Source organism: Thunnus maccoyii, chromosome 10 (assembly GCF_910596095.1).
Source record: "Thunnus maccoyii chromosome 10, fThuMac1.1, whole genome shotgun sequence".
NCBI classification, from domain to species: domain Eukaryota; kingdom Metazoa; phylum Chordata; class Actinopteri; order Scombriformes; family Scombridae; genus Thunnus; species Thunnus maccoyii.
This window is the reverse complement of record NC_056542.1, coordinates 27,524,584-27,542,663: the sequence shown is the minus strand read 5'-3', so window position 1 is coordinate 27,542,663 and position 18,080 is coordinate 27,524,584. Positions and strand designations below refer to the sequence as shown.

The window sequence follows — 18,080 nt, the reverse complement described above, 5'->3', positions numbered from 1 at the left end:
AGTCAATCTAATTTGTGAAGTCTCCTTCATTCTCTGTTTGGCTCCCATAGTAATCCTTGGTAACAGAACTAAACAAAGTTGCATCTGGAACTGGGGCTTGAAGTTGCCACACCTGGAAAAACAGGCATTTCAGTAAATCAGATGGGCAGTTAGGCTCAATGACCACAAACTGTCAAGCTTCATCATCTTCACTAATCCACACAGTCCAAACAGCTCCATCGTGCCATTACTGAAATTACATGGTGGCAGCAGTTTGCATCTGATTGGGCTGTTGTTGCATTTTTCATAATATTTGCATCAAGCTGTTATAGTGTTTTACACCCCATTCAAAGGAGAAAATGAACACCAGAGATTGTAGATGACAACGTGCCAATAAGGTTGGACTGTGACTGGGGGAATTTCTTGTTTGAAGTTTCCATTCAATCCAGGGGGAAACAAAGCTGGATTTAACAAATTACTGAAGCACTTTTCCATGCATGATGGTAGTGGTGTTTGTATGTGTACAACTCAGATGTAGCAGATGTAGCACTGGATTTGCCACTCTAAATGTTATCAATCTTTAACTCAATCTTTTATCTTTCATGCACATTATTCCTTTAATAAAAATGGTGAGCTGTGAGTGTGAGGGAATCGCTTTTTAACAAATGGTGAGCTACAGCCGGCAGCAGGTGTCTTACTGCACCTGATGTCACTTTTGTTATTCATGGAAATTTTCAATTCTTGTGTTTCCTTCAATTTTCTATAGTGATAATGGTTAGTCCCAGCTGAACACAGGAATGGGATTTTGATACTGTTGTGACAGAAAAGCAGTCTGTCCAAAGTTATGATAAATTTGGTCTTCAAACTTAGATCTTCAATTACCCCTACTACTACTACTACTGCTGCTACTACTACTACTACTGATAATGACGTTGCAATACCCACCTCTAACCACAAATCTGTCCACACATGACCAAGATCCGACCTCCGACAGTGTGTGTGACTCTCCATACCCCTCACACATACCTATGCATTACATACATACACTGTATTACATCACACACACCCATCTGGATGTTATAAGTCACACAGGAATGAGGCCAGGGCAGGTCAGTGGCGTGAAATGACTGCTGAGCCTCTGGCAACCCTCCTATACTAGCTTTTAAAAAGCCACTCTAACATGTGCTTTGGCACCCAAGCAATACGTACACATTTCAGCTTTGACAGGGATAATAAAGAAATGATATAGCTTCATTTCAATTTGTAGTTTTTGTGGAGTTTTAGGGACCTCGCAGCAGTAATTGTGGGGAAAAGATAACATTGTTAAAACATACAGAGTGCATAAGAAGAAAGCAGTGGAAGTGGCCAACATTTGCAAACACAGGGTTATTCCATAAGGCATTGTATTTAACTCACCAACATCTTTCTGTGTTTTATAGCTCTACCACAGTTACTCGAGGCAGGGAAATGAAAGCTACATCCATACTAGTTCAGGTTATGACTGTAGAGGACAGCTTTTGTATTTCTAATGTACAAATGATTGCATTTTGAGGTTATGATGAGTATCCAATCCATCAAATTTCTTCCTCTAATTTATTCTTCTTCTTCTAATGCACAATAAAATTCAGGCTAAAGCCATTAGAGACAATCTAACTTTGTTGCCAACTTGTGTGCCATATGCTGAATGAATTTTCTGCTATGTGCTCCTACAACACCTTCAGGTTTGCTTTAAAGCTCCAAACCAGGTTGAGTGTGATTTACAGAGTATCAGATAAGCTTCACTGGAAGATCAGCAAGTCCCATTTTCCAGAGTGGGCTGGTGAAATATTACTACCGTGTTCCAAAAGTTGACCAGTGGAGACCATGTGGAGATAGCAGCCAAACAACTGTGCTCTGTAATTTGGTCTCTAGCAGTGATGGAGAGTTTTGTATTCATGCATCATTCAGCGGCTCTTGTTCACTCTGTCTTAAAGTCCAAAAAAGGGGGGGGAGGGGGAAATATTAGAAATGTTCCTTTTTGTGTCATCCTCTGGAGGGGCAGCAGCCTAGAGACAAAGTAAACAAACTTTATAGGTGGGTATATGCTTGAAACAAACTAGCAAAACCAATCGGCCACACTCACCGAAAAACCTGCTGTCATAGAGAGGAAGGAGACATGATAATTGTTTAAATATGGAAATAACGGTGCACACTGTCAGACAGTCTTTCCTGGAAGACATTCATGGTGTTGCACTCACTTGTACACACAAAAAATGACACAAGTGGCCAACACCTGCGCAGTGGACATCAACGTCAATTTGTCGGTTTCTACAAGTTACAGAAATTGCCAGACACAACCTCCCAGTTTCAAAGTTGTAAAGGTTTGGGTGGGGTTCACATGCTGTTCAACCTTCCAACAAGTACTTCACTTTGAGCATGTAAACTGATAAAAGTTACATTAGCTGCTAAGTTTTGGCTATCTAGCCTATAGACTGATGTTAGCAGTGTAGTTTTCTCAGGTGAATGTTAGTTTGGTGGCTCGTTCAACAAGTTAAGGTGCAGGATAGCACATGTGTCCTTGCTGGTACATCAGATAAGAAGGACACATTAGAAGGCATTAGAAGTCTATGGCTCTTGTGTTGTGTAGCAGGCTGCTGTCTGGCCGTTAGTTTGATTGCCTGCCTATGATAGAACGGTGACGTTACTGCTTTATGCATGTATGATTTAAAATGACACAACCGAATGGCTTTATGAAAACAAGTTCTCCATCTATGTATACGGAAAACAGCTTGTCAAGAGAGTAATGCAAAGATAGGGGGCGCCATCATGCAGGAGAGCACAAGACACGAGATTTGCAGAACAGATATTTATGCTGGAACAGACACAAAACATGCAGTTTAATGTAAGCTGGACTTTGGAGCAATCACACATGCTCAGAAAAACAGAGACAACTAAATTATGATAATGCAAATTACGCAATTTCAATAAAACTCTCTGCCTGTCTGGCATTCATAGGGTTTATGTAATGTTTTTAATAGCAGATACTCAATTCATCTCATTTAAAATCTCAACCTGAGTGACAGCAGGTCAGTTGATGAAGCTGGGACGTGACATCCACTGTTTTCATGGAACCTGTCTGCATCAGACCAACGGAGTCTGACTAAGGCCAAACATCTCTGAGATGAGGAGACAGAGACACAGAAGCTGCCAGATGGGCAGGAAGCCGTTTTTAGACTGAAAGCCGTTAGACCAACCAAAACCTAAATTAATATGTTTGCAATGATTTCATGGTTGTTCCTTAGAGACACAATGAAACAAACTGGACTTTCTCCCAGAGAGCCAAATCCAACCACCTTGCTCTGCAGGCATGCTACACCACTCTAAATCATGGAAAGTTATGGCAGTTTGAATTAGCAGTGGCACTGTGGGTCACAGGCAATTCAGCCAGGTAGTTTTAGTCAAGAAGACAGTTATTCAAAACATATATTTAGTTTGATTACTTTCCATGTTTACACAGTAAACCGTAACACTGCTGTGGATTTAAGTTGGGAATCAACTAATACACTCATTTATTATACTAAGGGATACAGCAGGAAAGGTCTACTGTGCCCTAAAGTTTCTTTGCTTTAACTGGCTCTACAACTTAGACCTCGGACATGAGCTCCATATTGTTATACAAGGTCCTCAAAGTCCAGGGTGGAATTAATCCCAAATGTTTGCCACGTTTCTCATGAGGTCAGTGTAATTCCACTCCGTCTCTCTCCTCCCAACTCCTCCAAGGCTTCTCCTATTCAACAAAGGCAAATTCTGAGCTTCTCTCATGGTCTACCAAAGACTAAAAATGTGGTAAACAAATACATCAGTGAAAGTCATGCAATCAGTCACAATGAGGGAACAAACTCTCTCTGGTCTAAAGTTATGTGGATGGTTGTTTCTTATTCATGGTTGTAGTCAGGTCATCACAGTTCACCAATTATCTGTAGATTAATGATCTAGAAGGCGAGAATGCTCATCTATCCAAGTGAAAGTTTGTCTCACACTTGCAGTGTAACACTGTGTGTGGGCCTGAGTGGTGTGAGGTCAACGCTCAAAAGCCCTTAATCTGCAAGGTTGGAACGCTTCATCATCCAGCACGTGCCACTTCAGAGGTGGCCAAGGGCGGCTTCAACTGATGCTTTTCATTCAGCCTTTACAACCTCCAGCAGCTTATCCTGTGTTTTAATCAAACACCAGCCTCTCAAAGTACAGCTGTATTCAGGTTATATTACAATACATCTTTTATTTAGTTGATAATGAACCAAACACAGCTTTACTTCTGTGTGGTTTCACACAGATATATTATGGTTTTCTACATACATGGTAAATACTAATATGATACAGCATGATACTAGGGTGCTAATGATACCAATATGGTCATTTTGTGATATGAATCAAGAAAAATTTGTCTTGCAGAGCCAGTGTACAATTAGGCTTTACTTTTTGTGGTCTGGCAAGGCTCAATAAGCTCAATTTGCTTGGATAAGGGGTATAATCAATGTACACAATTACGTGTTGACTTTACGTGTACTAAACATCAACACAAAACGTTCCAGCACATAAGTGGACAAACATTCCACTTAAAACACTCTTAAAAAAAAGTATGACGACTCCTCTGGGAAGGCTGTAAATTTCACTCAATCTGTCCATTGATCTCAATTTTTGTGGAAATCTGAGTTGAGGCAGTTGCTAAATCAGTTGCCTGGCAGTGCTCTGGGACTTGGAAAAGTGGAGATGTCACTTCAGTTCAAATGAAACATACAAAAATGCACAGAAAAATTACAAAAAGGCACACAGTCTGTAACTACCACTAAGGTCACTGAGGTCATATCCTCTGTATTTTGGGAGACGTGGAAGGTTTGGCAACTGGTACTATGTGTAACTTTTAGTGAAAATCTGCCAGAATAATTATCAGTGATTACATCAACTTTTATTTTGAAATTTAGGCCTTGTCTCAAGTATGTCTTATCTCTTGATGTATTCCATGGTTGGTTTTTTTTGTTGTTGTTGTTTTGGTTTGGTTGCAAGAAATTGGTCACACATGCCATATTTAAAAAAATAAAATAACATTAACAGCATAAAACAGACAAGTAAGTACAAAATGTAGCTGCAGCCCGTTTATAACATGAAATTTGCATCTTAGGCATTAAATCCAGAGGTGGAAAGTAACTGAGTACATTTACTCAAGTACTGTACTTAAGTACAAATTTGAGGTACTTGTACTTTACTTGAATATTTCCATGTTATGCTATTTTACACTTCCACTCCACATTTCAGAGGGAAATACTGTACTTTCTAATCCACTACATTTATCTTACAGCTTTAGTTCTTTTTCAGATGAAGATTTGACACAATGGATAATATAACAAGCTTTTAAAATACAACACATTGTTAAAGATGAAACCAGTGGTTTCCCCCCTTATGGCTTTCGACATCTTACAAAAAGTCGGGGTCAAATTTCAGATGTCTATGAGTTGTTAACAGCTCCATAAACGAGTGATTTTTTCCCTCAAAACTTCTCACATGGTTTCATTTTAATGAATGTTCATATGATGCAATATTTCACCAAAAATCAAAGATTAGAGAAGAAGTCCAGAAACTGAAAACAGATTTGTGTATCAGAATCTTGTTTTTTCTTCTTTCCTCTCCCATTAATCATCTCACATTTATCTGGTGACCCTTTGGAGGGGCCCGATCCCTAGGTTGGGAACCACTGGAGTAAACAAGCTAACTGTATATAAATTAGTTCAAACTAGCTCCACCTCCAGCAACTACAACAGTAACATTCTGCTTACACACTGATGTTTCAGTATTAATAATCTAATTATGTCATATATAATAACATATCAGTCAGAGGGACCAAACTACTACTTTTACTGCAATACTTTAACTACATCAAGCTCATAATACTTATGTACTTTCACTTAAGTAGGATTTTTCTTGCAGGACTTTTACTTGTACTCACATATAAGTGTTGCGCAAGTTTTACAAATACTTATGTAATGTAGTATTTTTAAATTTCTGCATTGGTACTTTTGATTCTGAATATGTCTTCCACCACTGGTAAAATGCACAGCTTTTATACAGTAGAGATGCAAGAAGAAAAAGACAGCATCTGGTCTTTACCCTCCCTCTCGAGGGAGTTTAAGAATGCCTACCTCTTACTTTGCAGCTCCTGACAGACAGCTGTAGTAGCACAGAGTTACTGACCCTTGACCTTCAACCAGGAATCCACTCATGGGCTACCAATGATCATCTATCTCCATCAGCAAGATGAATTGGTTTATGTCACTTACCTCAAGAGCCCCTTGAACAGCAGGACTTACTTTAAAAGGGCTTATTACTAGTTTATTTAGACACTCTGCAGCAATGCACCACAGAGGGCACGGTGACACTGGAAATGACTGAGGTAAACCTTAATTACTTTCATGCAACACTTGGGATCATTTTTCTGCAACAAAACATTATCATTTATCACAAATAAGTACTTTTAGCTGTCAAGCAAAGCACACAACACACATTTATGGTGAAAACAGAAACAAACTTTGTGTGATGAAGACAGACCAACTTTCTCTGCCAAACACTGCATCCGCTCATGAGCTTACAAACCAATAAAATTAAGCATGTCCGCTAATCTTTTGATGATGTGAATGTGTCCCTTTCTCCAGCTCTCCTTCCTGCCTCTGCCCCATCTAAAGATCAGTGAATCAGCCGTGTTTTGACACTTAATGGCGCTTGACCTTTGGCATCTGGTACAGAGCCCGGTGTCGGAGTGTTTAGTCTCCATGAGGCAGATTAACTGGTAAAGTCAGACAAGACAAGGAGAGGCTGCTGCTTCCACACAGAAAGCCTTTATACCTGAGAGCCAGTGATTAGAGACCTAATCTGCTGCTATGGTGGTCCGGCTAGAAGACACGCATGCACACACACACACGCACAGTGGCATCAGTAACTCATTATGAGGATTTCTAGAGAATGTTGGTGAGTAATAAGCCCTATCCATAGATTTAAATGGAAACAGAACAATACTTTACACCCACCCAGCAAAGATAAGAGACACAAGCTGATCCTTCAAGATCATATGAAACTCAGAGTCTACAGCCACACTGGCAGCTCATGTGTGTCATGGTCCGTGGCGTTTCCCTTTTCATAGGCTTGGTTAGCAGAGAGAAAAAAGCCTGGCTGAAAACTTAAATAGATCACAGATATTGTAGAAGACCCCCTGATGCACATTTCCTAGAGGCCCAACTCCCAATCCAGGGGCTCTGGCAGCAGGTCCTGGCCCACTGTGCTGTGAGACTCAGGGAGTGTATAAAATGACTCCTCCAGCCAACTCAGTGTGAGAGGAAGGGAAGCATGCTAAGAATATTTTCCACATAGTTCTGCGGGGATGGGGAAATGGGGAGCTGTTGGGTAACAAAGTTATGTGCATGAGAGAACTTAGGTTTCCAAGTATTTTAAATATACCCAAGGTAAGCATTTATAATAAAACTGCTGGGACACAATTAGGAAAACAGGGGTTTTACAGCTAATCAGAAACACCAGTGGTGGTAATACAAATGAAGCCATCGTTGAATGAAGTGTTTGGACAATTCTGGCACTGCTGAAGAGTGGGTGCACGACAGGGGGAAATAGTCAGCAGAACTTTATAGTTGCTCTTTATGTCATTATGAAACCGGGACAAACACATCTTTCTGATATAGGCTGATATCACTCCAACAAAATTACCAAATTCTTTCATCGTAAAAATGCCAAACAGCTAAATGCTTGGTGGTTAACTACGCTAGCTAACCTCTGTTGGTTGGCGTGTGGATTAGTGGATTATACGTATCCTTTTAGATTCTTAAAGGAGTCAGTGAACATAGCTAAAAGCAGTAAGTGAGCTTAAGAGCCTGTGAAGGGCAGTTGACCAGGGTGGTCTTCCTCCTATCTGGTCTTATTAGAGTAAAAACAAACTGAACACTTGTAACCACCTGAGTAAGGTTAAATGCAGGGAGGCAGGGCCAAGCAAAACAGAGTGTGGCCTTGAAGGCAGCACTGAAAATGAAGGCTCTATCAATTCAATATCTACTAGTAACTGCTTAGGGAGTGTTGCTGTCAGATAATGAGAGATTGGACCTGATGAACTTATTTGAGGGAAAACAGATACCAGCAGAGAGATGTGTGTGTGTGAGAGAGAGAGAGAGAAAGAGATAGAGAGAGAGAGAGAGTGTGTGTGGAAGTGTGTTTACAGAAGACGAGGAAAGGAAACCAATGAACCTCTGTCTGCTAGGATCTGAGCCAGATCCACTCAAGGTGAACCCTGAACTGATTTCAACAGCTTACAGCGGTTTGCCTGCAGCTGAGCTGTCTAACACAACTCCAGCTAAAAAGGGCTACCGCAACCTCTAAAATTGGTTCAGATCTCATAGCATCAAAGACCAAATCCAACTTAACATACACATGCTTTAAGAGTCCTTGAGCTTGTGGTTTTGTTGCAATGCATCAAAATCTTTTGACAACTTGCTGCTGGCTTTACTAGATCTGCTTGAAGAGCCGTACTGTACAGTCCACTTGTTTCTGTGGAACCGAGACCAGAGTTTGTTTCACAGATACTAAACTGGTTAGAAAATTATTATCTTCTGTCTATCTATTGCTCAGTTGGGTGCAAAATGTTTTATTGTTGGTACAGAAGAGTAAAATAGGACTTTTAACTACTTCTATGAATTAGTCTTTGAAGCATATACAGTAATATTACAGTAGTTACTTTTGGTATTAGTTTCTATAACTTTACATTTGTTCTTAGGACAATATTGTTATATTGTTGGTCTTTTTAACAATGGTCACCTGTTAATTTATAATTCATCATGCTGTTATCAGTGTTTGTGTTCTCTCTCTATAGGGTCTGTTCAGGTGGACCTGCATTTTGGATCTAGTTATCCTTTAGTCTATTTGGATTGTCCCTCTCTTTTTTGAAGATTTATTTATGCATAACAGGTTTGGGTAAGTCCTCCACTGGCCTGTTTTGAATCTGGTCCACTATTTTGAACTGTTAAAAATTCCATTGTTCAATATGTTCTTGGTGCTTTTTAGTGTACTCTGGGTGAGAAAAACTGTGGAATACTGGGGCCACAGAAGTATAAGAAAATATTGGCTGATACAAAGTGCAGTAACAAAAAAGAAAAACAACCAATACCATAAAACACGTAATAAATAAGTAGCGGAAGACCGGCTGGGTGGAAACAGAGAGGGAAAACAGAATCAGCAGCTCCCTTTAGGCCTGCTGCCTGTTCACAGCAGTGTGAAATGAGCCAAAACAATTTTTTTGTAGTATTTGATAGTTCAAGAGGGCAAAATTGTATGTGTGTGTGTCTCTCACCTTGGTCTTCTAAATATCAGGCCATACTGCTGGCAGGCGAGGCCCACAGTGGGGGTGTAAATGATGGGCATAAACCTCTCGATGTTGGACATTAGTACCCGATAGAACAGCTTCTCGTTGCGGTCCTGGAGCCCCATCAGAAAGACATATCTGGGAATGACAGGGAGGAGCAGGGAGGAAAACACTGTATGTTAATCTTAAACATCTTGAGGATTCATACCTGCTGAACCACAGAGGCGTTTATTAAAGTCAGATGTTAAATTCTGTGTTTGTGAGCAAGATGTACCAGGCAAGATCAGAGGAACTGTAAGGAAACACTTGAGGGAGAATATGTCAGAGAACAGAGAGAGGAATGGTGGGTAAAGGTAAAGAAATCCCCTAAAAGGGTTGCAAAAAAGTGTGGAAGAAGGAAAACAGAAGAAAATAACTCTGCTCTGAGTGTACAATAACTACGATTTTTTTTTCCTATTTTCCAAATGATTGGAAAAATTCACAGACTAAAATTCAGCCTCTCAGATAGCCAACAAACTATTTGTTCTGATTGTAGATTGATCAGGAACTGAAGGTTTGCTACGACCCAAATTAAGCAGAGTACGCCAGAAAGGCAGAGACTTCTCCTAATCAGAGAAGTTTCCATAAAGCCAAGAGCACAAGGTGCCTCTTGATGAGGGGATGAAAAGCATGCATGCCCTCTCTGCTATAGGTGAGGCCACAGCAGCTGCACAATACACGGTGGTGACAGCAGCTCTTATAGAGAAATATTTTCATATTGGTGAACCAAATTAGCTTCTGCCACATGCAATATATCACATGAGGGGTCTCTGTATGCCTTACTGTAAGGAGGTGAAATTAATTTTACCACAGATTATACACTCAAGTATTACTTCTTACTTCAAGGTCCACTGACTAACTTTTCTGGAGCTTTTACCCACATTGTCATGGAAATGAAAACTGAGCTATCCCAAGACAACTGGGCAAACTCCATCCACTGAAGAAGGCTTTGATGCAATTAAAAGCTAATAAGTGGACCTTGAGTTAAGTTGTTGAATTTTTGCTTACTTTGTGAAACACTACATTATTAAAGTCCCCTTCATTCAGAAAATGTGTTTTTCTTCTTGTCCCTTCAGTTGGATGTTTGCTCTTCACCATGCTGAATGATGTATGTGCAGAGTTTGACACTAGAAGGCTGTTTTCAAATTCATCTGCTGAAGAGGGAAAGTTTCTCTGAGCTCAGTTAAATCTGAGTTTAAGGTGTGTACATGCAAGCATCATTTGTGACATCACAACTAATTTGGAAGCCAATTGTGGTCCAGTATGCAACTTAATTCATGTGATTTAGACACTTGAGGCCTCCAGCGCACATACAATGAGAATGGACTTTACAGTGAAGTAGGAGACATCTTGCGTCCAGCAGTTAAACTTCTGAAATTAAATACATTTGCATATTCATAGATTGTGGATTGTGGAGGAGTAGATGTAATTTTAAAGAAATTCTAACCAGGTAAATGTTTTTTTTTGTGGGAAAACCATATCAGATACAAATTATTCTTTAAAACAGAGTCTTTTTACATCTTACAACATGGCTAGAGGGGATCTTTAAGTTTTACCAAGTTCCCTGCCTCCTGGGTGCCTCCCTCTGGAGGTCATCCAGGCCAACTGAGAGGAGAATCCAAGGTAGACCAAGAACTAGCTGGAGGAATTACTGTATTCATCCAATCTGACCTGGGAACATTTTGGGATCACCCAGGTAGACCTGAGGAACATGGCTGAAGAGAGATACTATCTGGGATATCTGGCCTGTTGCCAGGACAACCAGGCAGAAAATGGAGAGATGGTTTCACAGAGAATGTGAGAGTTTCACTGTCATTCCTATGAAACATGAAAAAATAGCCATGTAGGATACACTAAAGTCGCCTTTTATGATGCAGTACAGTTCCTTAAACAAACTTGAGAATGAAAACGTAAAAAAAGATATTACAGAGAAAAGGGTTGAACTGTGTTGACAACTGGCTTGAGTTCAATGCTAGATTTTTTTTTTGCAAGATTTTTTCTCTCAGATCAACTTGGTTGCAACACTGATTCACTTGTCACTGTCAATCATTGTTCTGACTCATCAAACAAAACTATTTTTAAGTCCTGACATATTACCGCAGTGTGATGCTGTTTGATTTTGAGCTGGCAAACATTTAAGATTCCCTCTCCCTTCTTAGCCTTAAAAGGCGTGAACACTCACCACACCTAGGAAACAGGATTATTTAGAGTACACACTGCTTGTAAAGCTGTAAATTTGCTGTGTTACTGAGTGCAATGTTTCCTTTATAGTCAGCCTACTGTGGCAGCCAGGACATAATCTATCCCTATCATATTCTATTTTAGCCTGAGTGATCAACCAACTGTGCTCTGTCAGGCTCATTTTAAGTTTGTTACTGTTTTCTAACAACCTCATTGAAAACGAGGTTTGCCTGTCGCTGTACCATTTTACATACTGCAGTATTTTAGTTGGCTAGGCCTCGGAACATCCATTTCCTCTGTTGACGACACAGTCACAGTAGGTACTTGAGTCACTCCATCATCTCAGATCATAAACCATAATGAACTTGTAGTGCTGTTCTGCTTGCTATAATTTGTCACAATAATTCAAAAACCACAACAAAATTCCTTTAACAGCGAAAAAAGTCTGAGTCTAGATAGCTGATGAAAATAAAATGGGAAGCAGGGAAAGCTTTGAGTTATGCTCATAAAAAAGAAATGACAGCGCCCAGCAGTAAATACCAAAGAAGGGTTTGAGAGTTGGGGAGCAGACTGTATGTAAACACATTGGATTTGAGCAATGGCAGGCAAATAGCGGCCCTTAATCCACAAGAGCAAAGCCCAAAGTTGGAACTCACTTAGGGCCCAGAGACAAATTATCAGTGACACTGATAGGGCATGGGAATGACACTGACAAGCTCATAATGACAGTCTTGAGATGTTGACGCTGTGGTGTTGCTATGCTGGAAAATTAAGTGGCTATAAAGAGGCTATCCAGTTCCTGTTGACTCTAAATTTTGTCTCCTGTCAAGCAATCCCTCATCTTTGACATTGGAAATGACAGCTGATGGAACGGCTGTCTGAGAGATGGCGACTAGAATAAGAGGCTCTTTCGCAGACAGATAATATTCAGCACTGGACTCATAATTCAAAACAGTGAACCAGGCTATGACTTCAGTCTGAGGCCCAATACAGCCATGTGGCGCCTCGTTGATCAAACAGCCCAGACTGAAATGTTAGCATGTGGCACATTCATTTCATAATGCTAACAGCTACAACTCATAAGTGCCTAATGAAGCGTGCAAAACTGAGCTGAAGTTTTCATTTGGTCACTGTGGAGGTTATAAAAACACTCATGAAGGAGAACAGGGAGGAGATGGAGAAATTGGAGGGGGAACAGAGGAGAGGAATAGAGATTTGTTCAGTAAAATATATGGTGTTAGGAGACGGATGTAGATCTCTGAGGGCTGATCGCTAATCTGTCTCTCGTGCTTTGAAGGCTTCCAGATGTAAGATCTCTCAGTGTGCACGGAGGCAGGGGAATCCTCTACGGGTTCATGCTGAAATTCAACTCTGCAAAGACTGCTGTTCTGACAGAAGATAAGAAGGTAGTACATCATGGTAGTTGCACCGTGTAGAGGTTTTTGCCTGTGTTTTATGCGTCAGCCCCACCTGTCCAGGTCGTCCCTCTTCATGTCGTAGTTCTTGAGCACTCGGAGCAGCTGGATGTCCTGGCTGATGAAGCAGGGAGGAAGCAAGCCGTGGATCCCCAGCTGGTGACGCTCCTCAAGGGAGAATGCCATGCCCTGCAAACAGACACAAAACACCCCTGATATCCTTCACCATCCTAATATGTACAGGGATACCCACAGTGGGTACCATGACTTGCTCAATCAACTATTAATGGTTTCAGTGTTTGCTAGTCTTGCTGGGTCAGTTGTGTTTTGAATGCCAACTGTGTTTTCCAGCTGATTTTGTGTCTGAGCTAGTGAGCCTCAATACAATTCACTGACCTCTAGTCAACAGTCTCCCCCATGACTGACAGGGTGATATACAACACAGGACTGTGGAGCATTTTAATATAATGTTTGTACAGTGGTCACACAATCTGAGGCTAATTTGAAATGACAGGATGTAGTGACTTGTGATCAGTCATTGCAATTGTTGATATCCTTTGAAGGTGCAAAAGATTCTAAGCAAGATCAATTACACAAGTTTTGCTATTTACTTTCTATTTACTATTTCTTGTTTGTCATTTTATGTGGGGGTTTTTTTGGTTGTTTTTTTGGACATTTTGGGGTTTTAGTGAAATATCTCAACCACTATTTGATTGAATGCAATAAATGTTGGTATAGATATCCACGGTGCCCACAAGATGAACTGACTATTCCTCTAGTTTCACTGGATCCTAATGACTTTGATGATTCCTTGACTTTTCCTCTAATGCCACCACCAGGTTTACATTTACAGTTTTGAGTGAAATATCTCAACAATACTTGGATGGATTGCCATGACGTTTAGTACAGATATCCATTGTGCCCAGAGGATGAATCCTAATCACTTCAGTGTTCCCCTGACTTTTCATCTAGCATTATCATCTGGTCCAAATTTTAATCTGGCCAATACTTTTGTTTATGTCCAAATATCTGCAAAACTTTTGACATTCCCACCAGCCACAGTTACACTTTGTGTTTAGTGCTAATTAGCAGATGTTAGCATATGAACATGCTAAAATAAAATGGTGACCATGGTGAACATACCTGCTACCTAACATCAGCACGTTAGCATTTCCATTGTGAACATGTTAGCTTTTAGCTCAAAGCACTGTTAAGTACAACCTCACAGAGCTGCTAGCATGACTGTAGACTCTTAGCTCTGTTAAAACTTGTTTTATATTTTCTGATCAGTTATTACTTTTGGTAACAAGATATTTAATTTCCTTGTGGTAAAGCAGTCCTAATAATGCTCATTCTTGTTGCTCTCTTGGTATTTAACACCCCTCGCTCAGCTATGTTCTGAAAACTCTGTCTGAACTTTGAACAAATGAATATTGAGGAAAATATCCACCAATCCTTTCTACTCAAACATTCCTGACTGATGAGAGAAGCAGCGTGTCAAAAATGTCCTCTGTTCTGCCGGGGTGTTTGCTCTCAGAGGGGCTCCCTCTCGGCTAATCTGTGTTCAGAGAGGCCGCTGTTAGCTCGTATTCTGGCGTGATGTCCGCTTCCACCAATGCACATCCTCAAAGACACACACGCAACAAGGCCCAGACTAATAACCTGCTTCACTTAACTTTACTTTGGCTTTTATCTTGGTCACCCCTGACCACCAAAAGGGAATATTGAAAAACATGCACATGTTTAGTGTCAAGGTTGTAACCCTGAAGAGTCTGAACTTCGACCTATGCGGTTACTCCATAGAGAAGACAATGTCTCCACTGGGGAGAGGTGATGTGAGTTGATATGACACAAGAAAGTGGTGACAGTGTGAGATTGAGGTATTTCAGCTATAGCTCCTCTGCTTTAAAAGGGGGAGATTGATCCCAAAAGCACCCAGCACTAGCATTGTCCATATCTGAAACGGGCACAGCATCCCCTTCTATTCTCTGCAAGTGAGGCATGATATGGTGGGCATTTTCATCCTCTCTCTCTCCATAAAAGACCAGCGACCCGGTGAAACCTCACCCTCAACATGCCAGCTACTGTTGCTGACTGGCGAGACAGAAGTAAAGCCACGCTGTGAACGTCTCTGTTTTGGACCGAATCCAGGGATGCTTGGTCCGGGCCACCACAATTTACAGCCTTTCCAAGCCACTGGCACTTTTGAGTGTATCGGGTTGTGTTAAAACCGTTCTGAGGTTGTAAAAAATGTGCTCAATCACACACGGCGCAATACTAGAGGGAAGTAGAAAAGCATACGACACAGATTAAAGCGTTTGGAATTTAAGTTTGGTGGTCTTGACGTCAGACAAACCATCAGCGCTGACCACAGACACACTTCCAAATCTTATAAGAGTTACATAATGTTAAATAAAAAAAAAAACATACGGCCTCCAAACTGGTGATTTTAGATTAAATCTCAATGAATCCTGATGGTAATAAGGCTAGTAAGAAGGGAATGAGGGGATGGAAACAAGCCAAAACATGCCATTTCCTGTTTGGCACAACATCTTAAAGAAATGAGTTTGTGTTTGTTTACTGTCCTCAAGCTATTAGCAGGAGGTACTGGATGGCATTGCATAAGTTAACACAAAACCACATGTCATTAAACCACACAAACAATGTCATTTTTTAGTTGACAGTACTAAATTATCTGGGAATGATTGCAGCAAGAGCATTGGTTATTTCAGACACTGAAGTACGAGTCCCGATCCGTCCGCCGTTCACTGAGGCTCAACGCACTCTGTACTTAACGGACCTCAAATAGACAGAAGCAGCTCTGAATTACAACCTTCCCCAATTATCACAAAAAATTTTCTATTTTCCAGAGAACCAGCTGTTCACTTAAGACTGTGTGTTCGTTTGGCACAGCAGCTTGCCCACGATGCACCACCGCTCTGCTCTCTTGCAGCTGACCATGAGGGATAGATGGGAGAGAAGAGTCTTAAAATACACGAGGCAAACTGAGCTTAATATGAGGCTATAAAATAAGATTCAGTCCTCACACAGACTCACACTGCTCTTTCATTAGCTGAGATATACTCGGAGTAGCACTGAATACTGACATTCTCTCTGTCTAATTTTTTATGTGTGAGGAATGGCCGTCTCTGACACAACTTAAATTTGGACACTGATGCTAAGATGCTAAAAAAAAACAAAACACAGACACATTCACCCACACAAATGGGCACGCATGAGTCCTTAATCAGCAGAAACTCAATTTATTCATGTTCACTTTCATTTCCTTAGAGAGAAACAGCCCTTATTATGCAGGACATGGACATGTTACTCTATAATTAGCACACATACACAATTTTGCCTACATTTTACTTTTCAAGTGTTTTTAACTGTTCTTAAACTTTTTAGAGTCATATTGACTCTGCAGAAAACTGGTCCCTGTGACTTATATATTTAAGACATTATTAGATGGTTAAAGCTGATGCAATAACGTAGAGCTAGTTTGAACTACATTATATACAGTTTGGTAGTTTAGTCCTATGGTTCCCAACCTAGGGGTTGGGCGCCTCCAAAAAGTCACAAAGTAAATCTAATGGGTCATGATATGATTGATAGGGTTGGAAAAAAGACATCTGTGATTCATTTGTGATTTTATTTATTTTTTACTTTTCTCTAATATTTGCTTTTTTTTTTTTTTTTTTCAAAGTTTAATGAAACCGTCTGAGAAGTTAAGAGGAAAAATATCTCTTTGATGGAATTGCTAATAACTCATAGACATATAAAATGTGACAACAACTATACTTTTTTTTCTTCCTCACAAGCCAACCACTTTGTTAATATTGAGCAATGAATTTAATTTGTTTTTTTTATGTAAGATTCTAATATGAAAAGCAACCATTAACTACAGCTGTCAAAAATGTAGTGGAATAAAAAGTACTATATTTCCTCTGAAATTAAGTGGATTAATAGAGCAGTTGCATAAAATGAATATACTCAAATGAAGTACAAGTCCTTAATATTGTACTTCAGTTAAATGGTAAAAGGACAGCACTTATATAGCGCTTTTCTACCTTAACAGACAAGGCACTGTGTCAGAAACGGCTCTGTATCAATCAATCAATAAATTTCCTTTATGTCAAACATGTGGTCTAAAAAGGAAAAATATAAGAGTAAGATATAAGATAGAGAGAATAAAAACAGATGTGACATCCAGTCAGTGAGAACAAATAGACCCATGAACCCAGAGCGCACTATGCCTCATTAAGAATAATTACCCACACAACTCCATGGGCCCTCAAAGGCTGCCAGTGTCACATGTGAAACAGATACCATCCATGGAGTTGGGCCCAAAATGACCAATTAACATGCCCCACAAAGGAGCAGGCAGCTTGGCCGTCCAGTGGGGGAAACCCTGGCCTGCAGAGTGACTTTATGATTGAAGATACGGCTGGTTGGGTTGGGTCAAGGCCGGGCACTGGTGAGGAGGGAGAAAAGAGCAGGGGATGGGGGGTGCTTTCATGGCAAGAAAGGATTAGCAGTGCACGGTTCATAGACTTTGGCTGGGCAAGCGTGGGAACCTTTGACGCCAGTTTTGACGTCTCTGACTTTTGCCTTGGGTATTGGCTTTGCAACACCCTTGTTCTCAGCATGTAAATAGAGCTGCCAATCTCTTCAATCCCAAGGTCGGTGTCTGTTGGACCCTCTGTTTGTCTTTCAGTCAACGTGTCTGTCAGTCAACCTTCTCAAGCATCAAGACAGGACATTCTCTCAACATCGGCCAGCGTAAATACACTGCAAGAACGGTAATCCAAGACTTTCATCTTACTATTGAAAAGTTAAGAGAGCTTCAAACCAAGAATATTTGAAGCGGTGCATTCGAACTCTGGCATGTTTCATCCTTTAGTTTGGTTTGTTTCACCAGTTACAAGCAATGCTATTTTTACTCACACATAATAATTCCTAAACATTAAGAACTGTGAGTTTCACTTCTCTTGCTACTGAAATGTGGTTTGTTAGAAATGAAAGCATTTTGGTTCTTGCTCCCCAAGAACCAAAAGTCTCTAACCCACCACTCATACTGT

The 18,080-nt window shown here is 40.4% G+C and overlaps 1 protein-coding gene across 1 annotated transcript in view; it reads right to left on the bottom strand.

The window, feature by feature from the left end:
- Nucleotides 1-18,080, bottom strand: part of me1 (malic enzyme 1, NADP(+)-dependent, cytosolic) — an 88,785-nt gene that overhangs the window by 45,217 nt on the left and 25,488 nt on the right. Inside the window, exons 2-3 of the mRNA XM_042425140.1 lie at nt 13,055-13,188; nt 9,353-9,502 (exon numbers count right to left, since the gene is read on the bottom strand). Of these exons, the coding sequence (XP_042281074.1) occupies nt 9,353-9,502; nt 13,055-13,188 (284 nt within the window). The remainder of the gene's footprint in view (nt 1-9,352; nt 9,503-13,054; nt 13,189-18,080) is intronic.